At 34.5% G+C, this 11946-nt stretch overlaps 1 protein-coding gene across 4 annotated transcripts; it reads right to left on the reverse strand.

The window, feature by feature from the left end:
• Positions 1-1318: 1318 nt before the first annotated feature.
• Positions 1319-7277, reverse strand: LOC149156825 (membrane protein PM19L-like). 4 transcript variants are annotated; one of them, XM_089445265.1, is made up of 4 exons: positions 2433-3801; positions 1954-2167; positions 1840-1872; positions 1623-1757 (listed from the first exon to the last, which is right to left on the reverse strand). In XM_089445265.1, coding segments are annotated over exons 1-4 (375 nt in total). In that variant the 5' UTR covers positions 2560-3801; the 3' UTR covers positions 1623-1756. The 4 variants fall into 4 exon arrangements, 3 of the variants coding, with proteins under 3 accessions (XP_089301389.1, XP_089301391.1, XP_089301390.1); XM_089445263.1 differs by lacking the exon at positions 1840-1872 and having other exon boundaries at positions 1319-1757; positions 2433-3789; XM_089445264.1 differs by having other exon boundaries at positions 1623-1872.
• Positions 7278-11946: the final 4669 nt, after the last annotated feature.

Raw genomic sequence — 11946 nt, forward strand, 5'->3', positions numbered from 1 at the left:
CCATAACATGCCCTTATGACATATGTCATCAAATCTGCAAAGGAAGCGAATTAATGTAAATGAATTACTATCGATATTTCCCAAAAGATTTACTGATTTTCAGAAATGAAGGATCATAGGAAATGAAGTTGATTAGCATGCCATTAAAATGCAGAACTAAGTAAACTATGAATTCAAGAAAATTGATACGTGCTTTAATATCTCAATGCTACTGTGTTTCAAACCAAAAATAAAGTGTAAGAAAGACAACAATAACACACGACACATAAATAAAAATTTACCCTTGAAACTAAATGTTGGAAAACCAACAACAATAGAAGGGTTGTTCAACTCTTCGTGAATTCATAAATTGCAGACTACATGATTTGTCTATAGCTAATCCTGAGTGGGAACTTCAACAATTACCTAATGACGATCTCTTTCATTCTGTCAGTGAAATTCTTGTCCTTTTGGATCAATCGATCTAAGTTAGGTTCATCATGTCCAGAACAATACACTGGGTAATGTTTGTTGGGCCAACCGAATTCAAAAGAATCAAAATAATTGTCAAGGGAATCAAGAGAACTCAGCTAACAGAGTGAATAACAAAGAAGCAAACTGAACAACTTATAAAGATTTAAATTTTAGAACACTTACCTATTTTTTTTATAAATTAATTTAATTGGGTGTTCAGTGTCTCTATATATATATATGAAGTGCATACACAAATACACAATGAGTTCTGTAAGTGTCATTTTTCTGTACAATACGCAATGTACCTGTTACAAATCTTGGGTAGATGATGAAACTGTCTCCTGGATCGAAATCTCGACCCATCTCGTAAAAGGTACCGATTTTTTTTTAATATTTTGTTTCTAACCGATCTTAATCCATACCAAGTGCATTCAGATCTGTCGTTCATCATGGGGTGACTATAATGGTACTAATGTTATGAATGGACAAGAGTTTGTGGCCAACTTCTTAGAGGAAGAAGAGTTAGAACTCAAAATAGACTCTGTTTAGATTCCACGAACACATAATGATAAAAAAATTGAAGGGTTTCACTTGTTTTTGGATATGACGGTATTATAGTTGCTTAAAAAAAATGAAGGGTTTAACTTATTTTCGGATATGGTAGTATTATATTTGCTTCAAAAAATGAACAGTTTCACTTATTTTTGGATATGGCGGTATTATAGTTGCTTTATACAAAGATGAATTGGTTTGGTTTTGATCTCTAACTTTGGATTTAATGATTAAAATAATGTATTTTTTAAATAAAAGTCACAGATTCAAATGCAAATACACAAAGCAATTGTTAGGTGAAGAGAAACATATTTCCATTATAACCATGTCCATTGGAAGAAACATAAACTACATATTACAAAGCTGCAACTCGAACATAAATTGAATCCTTCGTCGTGTATACTGTGTCAGGAATATATGACACATTTTTTTTCAAATTTATATCTCATTTTTCATGCATCAGGCTTGGAAAAAAAAAAGTTTACCATCCTCTTATGCATTACTCTACTACTCACAAACCACAACCCAACCCATTCATGATATCTTGATAAATTACAGAAGGTTTACTATTAACCCGAAGAGACCACAATTGTGCTTCCTTTCTAAGGCTCGACTGTCGTTGTAGTTGTAGTTGTGGCGACGTAGGTATCCTGGTAAGAGCAATAATTTCCTCCAAAGAATCCAGTGTGAATGGGTAAGATGTGCCAAAGCTTTGTTCCACACAGAATAATAAGAAGCGATTCCAAAATTTTCTGCATAAATATAAATACCAGTTACTAGATGAAGGCCTCAAACTGAACATAAAATAATGAAATGACATACTGCTGCACTTACCAACTTTGTGTTTCTACCACCGATATGGATTTCCTTGCATGCCAACAATTGAAAATCATGATGAGCTCATATTCTAATTGGTTACCATAATTGTCACAATATTTATGTGCTTACCCCATGGCCAATAGCGTGAGTGCCCAAGTTGTCATAGAGGAAGCAACATAGGAAGCCAAGCTGGCACCCAAAATCCAGAGATGGAGTCTTGAAAGACATGAAGCAGCTCTTACAACTGCAGCTATCAAAGCAAAAATAACCATGAAACCCGTTGCTTCATTTCCCACTGGAAAATATATTGGAGAAAACCTTAGAGGAAGAGCTCTTCCACAACCTGCAAGTCAATCATGTAGTCATTTAGCAACACACTTCATCATACATTTAGCGCAAAAAACACACTATGTATGGAAGGAAAAAGAAAAATTGTGATTCATCTAGAGATTTATGTGAACCTTGAATAAATAAAAGTTCAAAAATGAAAAAAAAAACTTGAGACACAAATATTAGTGAACAGTAAAGATTTTATAAACTGTATCAGTTTTTCATACTGTAAATGCACCAAAAAAAATATGTATATTTACTAAGAAATTAGTAAGTACCAGTATAGTAAGTGTGGTCAAGGGTGTCGTTGAGAGCCCATCCAGCAATAGCACCCACAACAAGAAACATGCAGAAATTCAACAGTAGCAAAAAACCCGCAAGAGACTTCACCACTCCCAACACCATTATAATTATAAAACTATGGTTTCTTTACAAACTATAGGTACTAACCAAATGGGGCTTAATTTGGAGATGGAAAATGACCAATTACCAATCTATACCATGCATTAGATTCTTAATTTGCAGAGGATGAGATCAAGCTGACAACAATGGTGACTGGAGATCATGGGCAAGAATTACTTAAATAATAGACTAGAAGCACTGTATTTTTGGTTTGACACACATTGGCATTGAGATATTAAAGAACGTATCAATTTTCTTGAATTCACAATTTACTTAGTTCTGCATTTTAATGGTGTGCTAATCAATTTCATTTCCTGTGATCGTTCATTTATGCAAATTAGTAAACCTTTTGGGAAATCTCGATAGCCATTCATTGGGATTAATTCGCCTCCTTTTCAAATTTGATGCCATAGGTCATAATGGCATGCTATGGTTTTTACCCTCTGCTTACTCCTTGTAAAGTTGCATTTCATTCTTGAGAAAGGCTTCTTCGATTTAAGATTGTGCAAGGTTATTTCAAAAGTCTACAGGAGCACACATTGCCACTGTTATTTTTTTAACAGGAAAGAGTATTTGTATTATATAATTCGGTGTCTAGCACGTCACAAGTACATCAGGCAATTTCATAAATGTCTCTTCAAAATTTTCAGTCTCCTCCTAATCAAGAAGATTTCATAAAACTACATAAATGATAAAAGATGTTATAAAACACATCGAATTCAACTAAAACATTTATATTATCATGAAAAAAAGAACATCCAATTTCACGCCTCAAGATTGGGCCCTTGCTTTGAGGCTTCACTAGATGATTTCTAAGCTAAAATCACCATTAGATAAAAAAAAATACAAGGACTTTTAAAAATTGTGGATAGTGGCAACAAGTGATATGTCCTGACACCATGAACATGTCCTCATGTGCTTCCAAACCACCCAAAAGAAACCCCATGTACACAAACAAACCACAACTCCAACCTCTTGTCAACTTTGAATGTTGCAAGCATGCCAAATTGATTATCTGTCTTCAGTGCTTCAGAAATGTCTCAAATATTAGCTCTAGATCTGCCAGTTACTTATGGTGATTCGGTAGATTCTGATGAGGATATTGATGAAGGTCAAGAAACTAAAACAGATGCTCTGTCCAGACTGCCTATTAGTGTGAGAACACGTGAAAATGAACTTTTAAGATTGAAAATCATGATGAGCTCATCTTCTAATTGGTTACCATAATTGTCACAATATTTATGTGCTTACCCCATGGCCAATAGAGTGAGTGCCCAAGCTGTCATGGAGGAAGCAGCACTAGAAGCCAAGCTCTGGGCACCCCAAATCCGGAGATGATGGAGTCTTGAAAGGCATGAAGCAGCTCCTACAATTGCAGCTATCAAAGCAAAAATAACCATGAAACCTGTTGCTTCATTCCCCACTGGAAAATAGATTGGAGAAAACCCTAGAGGAAGAGCTCTTCCACGACCTGCAAGTCAATCATGTAGTCATTTAGCAACACACTTCTTCATATATTTAGCCCAAAAAACACACTATGTATGGAAGGAAAAAGAAAAATTGTGATTCATCTAGAGATTTATGTGAATCTTGAATTAATAAAAGTTCAAAAATGAAAAAAAAACTTGAGACACAAATATTAGTGAACAGTAAAGATTTTATAAAATGTATCAGTTTGTCATATTATAAATGCACCAAAAACATAATATGTATATTTACTAAGAAATTAGTAAGTACCAGTATAGTAAGTGTGGTCAAGGGTGTCATTGAGAGCCTGTCCAACAATAATACCCACAACAAGAAACATGCAGAAATTCAACAACAACAAAAAACCGGCAAGAGACTTCACCACTCCCAACACCATTATAATTATAAAACTATGTTTTCTTTACAAACTATAAGTACTGACCAAATGGGGATTAATTTGGAGATGGAAAATGACAAATTAGCAATCTATACCATGCACTAAATTCTTAATTTGTAGAGGATGAGATCAAGCTGACAACAATGGTGGCTGGAGATTTTCCAGACTGCCTATTAGTGTGAGAACACATGAAAATGGTCATGAACTTTCTGGCATTGTAGATGCCACTAGAAATAATATATGTGTCCAACATCTTCTAGAAGGTCAACATTTTTCCTCCACATTAGCTACAAAAATAAAGATATAAGAAATGATGAAATTTAGATTTCCTTTATAGTAAAAATCAATAAGCTACAAAAGGGTATTTTTGGTTCCTCCAGCTTGTGAAGTTAGTTCTGATACTTTGAATAATCCAGACAAAAGATTGAAAAAACTTCAATGAGCAGTTCTCTTCTTAGCAGTGAATGTGGGGATATTTATATGAAGGTTTATGAAGATAGTAAAGACCTTACTAGCTCAATCATTTCTTCCACTAGAAAGATTGAATGTGAGTTTGTCTCCATAAAATAAAGTGCAAACAAATCTTTCTTTGAGGGAAAGGTGGTCTCAACATCTTCACACTTGTTGAAGTGTTGGGAAATGAAGTTGGTAAATCAGACAACGATGCCCATAGATGCTCTGAAGTAGAACCTATGTGGACAACATTGTGTGTTCTACACCTCAAATCGGTGGCATTGCAAATGCCACTAGAAGTGATGTCTGTGTCCAACATTTGCCAGAAGGTCAACATTTTTCCTCCACATTAGCTGCAAAAATAAAGAGAAGAAATGATGAAACTCAGATTTCCTTTATAGTAAAAAGCAATCAGCTACAGAAAGGTATTTTGGTTCCTCCATCTTGTGAAGTTAGTTCTGATACTTTGAATAATCCAAACAAAAGCTTGAAAAAAACTTTAGTGAGTTGTGCTCTGCTTAGCAGTCAATGTGGGGATATTTATATGAAGGTTTACGAAGATAGTAAAGACGTTACTAAATAAATTAGAACATAAATTATGGACTAAATAGAAAAATGCCCAAGGCCAGACAATTCTTGGAAAATGGTTGTCGGCATTCTGATCCAAAGAATTGGAAAGAAGCCCCAAACTTGTCAACTTTGAATGTTGCAACCATGCCAAATTGATTATCTGTCTTTAGTGCTTCAGAAATGTCTCAAATATCATCTCTAAATCTTATGTCAGTTACTTATGGTGATTTGATAGATTCTGATGAGGATAATGATGAAGGTTAAGCAACTAAAGCATATGCTCTTTCCGGACTTCCTATTAGTGTGAGAACATGTGAAAATGGTCATGAACTTTCTGGTATTGCATATGCCACTAAAAGTGATGTATGTGTCCAACATCTGCCAGAAGGTCAACATTTTCCCTCCACATTAGCTGCAAAAATAAAGATAGAAGAAATTATGAAACTCATATTTCCTTTATAGTAAAAATCAATTAGCTACAGGAAGGTATTTTTGGTTCCTCCAGCTTTTGAAGTTAGTTTTTATACTTTGAATAATCCAGACAAAAGCTTGAAAAAAAATTCAATGAGCAGTTCTCTGCTTAGCAGTCAATGTGGGGATATTTATATGAAGGTTTATGAAGATAGTAAAGACCTTACTAGCTCAATCAATTCTTCCACTGGAAAGATTGAATGTGAGTCTATCTCCATAGAAGCAAGTGCAAACAAATCTCTCTTTGAGGGAAAGGTGGTCTCAACATCTTTTACCATACTTATTGAAGTGTTGGGCAATGAAGTTGGTAAATCAGACAGTGGTGCCTACAGATGCTCTGAAGCATAACCTATGTGGACAACATTGTGAGCTCTACACCTCAAATCGTGCCCCATATTAGAGGTCAGACTTTGGGATTGTGTTAAGTTGAACCCTAAGAAACATCCTCACATGACATGCACAGTCTCATGCCAATTCTTTCGAGCTACTCTTTCTTTGCAAATTCCTTCACCAGAATGCGAATGACACATGGTCTCATGCCAATTCCTTCGAGCTTCTCTTTTTCTACAAATTTCTTCTCTAGAACGCGATCGAACAAATCTCCAATGCTTCCCTCATTATCCAAATTCGATTGGACGACTTGTGCTGGCAAATTAAGCTGAAACCCTAAACCTCTTAAAACTCCACAAATAGAAGCACCATAAATCCTTAGGCTCATAGGCCTCATATATCAACATGTATAAATGCTAAAAAAAGAGTACATACCTGCAAAAAGAACCCGTTGAAGGTTAACCCACCGATCTCAAACCCTACGAAAGCTCACAGGGCCTTCAATATATCATCGACCCCGCTGACGGTAAACGACCCGCCTTCCTCTAAATTGAGCACTTTAACGACCCCATTATCCGCCAGTAATGAGTACTTGCGCGATCGCACACCTAAACCCATCGATTTATCGCTTAAATCAACAGAAACCCCGATGGCCTTAGTGAATTGCCCATTGCCACCAGAAAGCAGCAAAACTTTGCTATTATCTCCTTCAATCTCAAGAGAATCCACCCATGCTTTAAGCATGAAGGCATCGTTTACGACAAGGTAGGTGATTAAGTCCACGCACTTAGCCCTGAGCTCGTCCACCCTCTAAATGAAGTTGGGGACATGCTTTTGAGAACAAGTCAGAGTGAAGGCTCCCAGAACTGCAAGGAGGATGAAGGAGGGAAATGGGTTGTGAAGGAAGAAGCACCTGGAAGTAGTGCTGAGCAAGAGCGATCCAGGTAATGTCAAGCAAGGGTGAGGTTGATCTGCACGTTGCGAGTATAATTTGTAACTAAATTTTTAACTAACTTAATACTGGTCGAATCAATCAGATGGCTCAAACTATTTTAATCGTCTAACACCTAAATCAAGGGCCCACAAATGTACACGTAACTTGAGAGGGGAGTTGATTTCAGAGGGGAACGCCTTATGGCACAAAAATAAGAAAAAATGAATTGTCAATGTTAAACTATGGATAAGCTACAAAATTTTTCTGTCAAAGACAAACTAATACACAATCAAAAGAAAAACTGAATGATTAAAACAAGGGCTACATAATAGCTAGCACATGCAGCTTAGCTTAAATATAGCTTAATTAAACAAAAAAATAACAAAGATAGAGATTTAATCACACAAATAAAACAACTAATAAAATATTGTATTGCTGAATGCCATCACCAAAATTTAAGAAATATGATTAACTAATATTGTTTATATTAACATATACTTATATCTATGTGTGTATTTTATTTTTATTAATATATATAATGGTTTATAATTAAATCTATTAAAATATGTTTTTAATATAATAATAAGTCATTTTAAATTGAAAATACAGTGAAAAATTATAATTCAAAATAAATAAATAAAAATGAAATAAAACTAAAAACAAAATATTAGTAACTAATAGAAATGGAAATTACTAAACAACTCATATTAAAACCTCAATCAATCACCTTACAAATAAATAAATTTAAATAATAATAATAAATAACAAACATTGAATTCTTAATATTAAACTATGCATAAACATCATAAATATTTGGTAAAAAAAAACTAATACCAAATCAAAAACAAAACTAAATTTAAATAATAATAATAAATAACAAACATTGAATTCTTAATATTAAACTATGCATAAACATCATAAATATTTGGTAAAAAAAAACTAATACCAAATCAAAAACAAAACTAAATAAATTATACCATATGTGTGACAACTATAATAAAACCTATATTAAATAATTAAAAATAAAACATTATTAAATAACGATTACTATGAAGAGTGAAATCTAAACTAAAACCCAATAAATTATCATCTTCATTTAAAACTATAAACTCGATCGAAATCATCAAGTTATTAAATTGTGCAATCATAATACAATTTAGTGTGCAAACAATTCATATATATATATATATTATATTATATTGATTTATTATTAAAATATATAAAAATAAAAAATATATGATCAATATTATTATTATAAATTAAGTAAAATATTATAAATTAATTGACTTTTGTTAATTGAATTAATTCTGAGTGATTATAAAATAGAGTATTATTTTTTTATCTTAATTTTATTTTTAAAATGAGATATCAAATTTGATTTAGGTTATAGTTGTCAATCTTTAGAATTTTACTTGTTCCAAGTATTCTTGAGGTTGGTGAATCTATTTCCACTATTAAAAATACAATTCAAACACTCTTAATTTTATATTTTTAGAAAGCAAAAAAAATAATCAAATTCTTACAAGAAAATAGCCATATGAATAAAAATCTAAATTTTATTTTTGTAAAAGTAATCATTTTTCCTAGGTTAATAAATTAGAGCCATGGATTTATTTGTGAATTGCTAATGTATAAATTAGTCAATATGCCTTGTCATTTAAATTTTTCAATGTATAAATTTGTTTAAAATTTAGAAAATATAAAAACATAATAATATATATAATTTATATTTGTAATTGGTTAATATATTAGTTTGAATTTTTCAAAATTTTATTTAATTATTGCGTCGAGAGACACTCTTCATGTATTGTCGACACTCTCTATGGATTGTCCTGTAAACATTTGAGTATGGTAGAGATGTAATGTATTGTTGAGTATGGTAGAGATGTAATGTATTGTCCTATAAACATTTTGACTGGGTCAAAAAAAAAAAATAATTAAAACAAAAGAGAGATAGTCGTAGGGATAGCTCAATTGGTTAATTTGAGAAATGTGAATTAGTTAAAATTCTAAAGACTCAAGTTCAAATCCCCTCTATTGTGACCCGAGCTATGGGGAGGAGGACATATCATAACCCCCAAGAGGTTTGTTGGTAGTTATGTGTCAGGAGGGATGTTGGGTTCCTCTAGGTTAAAAAAAAAAAGATAGATAAAATAGTGAATTTATCATTCGTGGTTTCTGAGTTCTAGGTTTTGACAACCCAGGATTTTTCCCATGGTATTCTCATATAAGAATATATATAAAATGAAAAGTTGAATTAATAATTAAAATAAAATAAAATAGAGGTAAAATATTCAATTTACCATTCAAGTTTCTTGGCTATAGATTTTAGATTGCCCGAATCTTACCCACATCCGCACTCAATTCCCTATCATGAACCACACCTCCAATCTTCTTGAATTATTAAGCCAACTCAACTATATCAATCTTAGAACGTTTCTTTCCCTACTCCTTGATCACAGAAACAAGATTTTAAAGAATGATAATTAGACTCTCTTTTCTTGAGGTTTGGTAGACCACATTGGTCTTAGTGGACGTTAATCATCATCATCATATATATATTTTAAATTCATCTTAACTCTCGATCTACCAAGTCCCGAGAGGGATCAATGTTCAAACTTCTTTTAAGGTGAAAAGATATTTGATCCCTCTCGGCGTTTGGTAGATCCAGACTTAAGATGGATCTAGGCTGGTTTAAAAAAAAATTTACTATTTGAAAATATATAGAACAATATGTTTATAAACAAATTAATTTTGCATTAATATTAGGAAAAAAATAAATCCCTGGAGGCACTTCAATTGGCAATTGTGTGTTATGAAGTATTGTGTAAACCAAGTGATTCAAAGTTCAAATCCCATATGGGTCAAACAAAAAAAAAAAAAACCAAAATTAGAGTTTCACTTAGGATTTGATTATAGTCATGTGATCGTGATCAATTTTAAGCTCAAAAATGAAAATGCCCAGAATTTCTTGAAACTAGCGCCAAATTGAAGAGCTCGTCGATCTGAATCCAACACAACTTGAAACGTTCAAAACCGATATCGTATGATCTAGATATCGCGTTTTGATCGTTTTCCCAAACAAGTAAAATTTGAGCAGGCTTCTTCACTGGGGAGTTGATTGGGTTGACTGTACTGTTGAGTTAGTAGGGTGACTCTACAGGTACAAGCCAACCAGATTTTGACACTTGGCAGGTTCCGGTTCGTTGGTTTTGGCGCACGTGGTTGAATTTAATTGGTGGTTGAGTTTGAGTTGGACCTATGAATGGGAGTCACGTGGCCCAATCAGAGGCCTTCACGTGACATCCCGGTATTAGTCAAAATTATGTTATGGCCAAAAGGGCCTCACCGAAGATCAAACACAAGACCAACCGAGCAGCAATGCACCACCTTACCGCTAGGGCGCGGGTGGTTCTTATTAACTATGCGTGGATATTGTTATTTAAACATTATGTGTTTTGGTAATGGGGGACGGGGCCGGGGCTAAGCCCTGGACCCTGGTCACCCCACACCCACGGGACCGCAGGCGGGGGAACCAAGGGCAAGGGATTAGCCCCGGCCCACGGTTTTGGCACCAACATATACCACCACCGGACCATAACCAAGCGTGGGAGTTCAATAGTCAAAGGCCCAACCCAGGTCATATCACAACTCATGTAACCACAATGAGGGATTGGAGGAGGTATTTGCAGAGGGTGTGAAGGCTAGGCCCTAGCCCGAGGCCATATATCCCTTGATGTGACCATAAGCATAGAGTTTGGTGCTAGGTGGAGGAGCTTGCAGAAGGTGACCAACCTCGAGGTCATATGCCGCCAACGTGACCACGTGCTTGTGGATTGGGAACTCCGACAAGTAGGGCAGGTTGTAGGCCCAGCCTTGGAACCTGTGGCACCTCACAACAACCTCGTCCCCGAGTTTTAGGGGCTTAACTGGCGGGGGCGAGCATTAAGGCCCAACCCTCGGCCCCATGTGGCCCATGTGGCCATGTTTTTCGAATTAAGGGGTTCAAGACTAAATTAATCATCCAACATAATGCATCGGTGGTAGCTAAATTTTCACTCCATTAGTGATTTTTGGGGTGGATTTGTAGAACTAATAGACAAAAGGGCGAATTTGTAGGATGGTTAATAGTGAAATTCATGGGAGAGCTTGGAAGCTCATATCTTTTTGAGTTTTTATCCAAATTGAGCTCAGAAAGAGTGCACTTAGGGGTTTTTGGATGTTATGAATCCATTGGTAACCTCTAATTTTTTATTTGAGCACATCTACAAAGTATTTTTTCAGGTTTGAGACTAAAGGTGTATGGATCAGTCAGGGTTTGGAAGTAGTTCTGGAAGGTATTTGGGCATGGAGAAGACCTTGTAGGGGTATTCTCACTTCTAGAAGTATATTGTAGTAGTTGTAACCAATAGGGTTCAGTTCAGGTTTAACTTCTCTTAACATGAAGTTTTGATTATATGCTTCAATGTGGAATTGAAGGGTTCACATGTTTTTTTTTAGCTCATTTCAGTTGAAGTATATCATCTTTGTAGGAGATGCTTTGAGTCATTGTTGTTGTGAGAGTTATTTGTAGGAGAACGTTATATTGTAGGGGTACTAGCCACATATTTACTTGCAGAAAATATTTATGTACTTTATTTGATACTGAATATATGAGTGGTCTAGTCATGTTGATAGGCCTGGAGATGTAGCCCAGGAGGGGTGAACTTCGTCAACAAAATTTTGTCTTGATCTTCATTATGCCTTCATGGACTATGTGTTGTTATGT

This window comes from Pinus tabuliformis, chromosome 9 (genome assembly GCF_031772625.1).
Source record: "Pinus tabuliformis cultivar Carrire ecotype Pingquan chromosome 9, CPIR1, whole genome shotgun sequence".
NCBI classification, from domain to species: Eukaryota; Viridiplantae; Streptophyta; class Pinopsida; order Pinales; family Pinaceae; genus Pinus; species Pinus tabuliformis.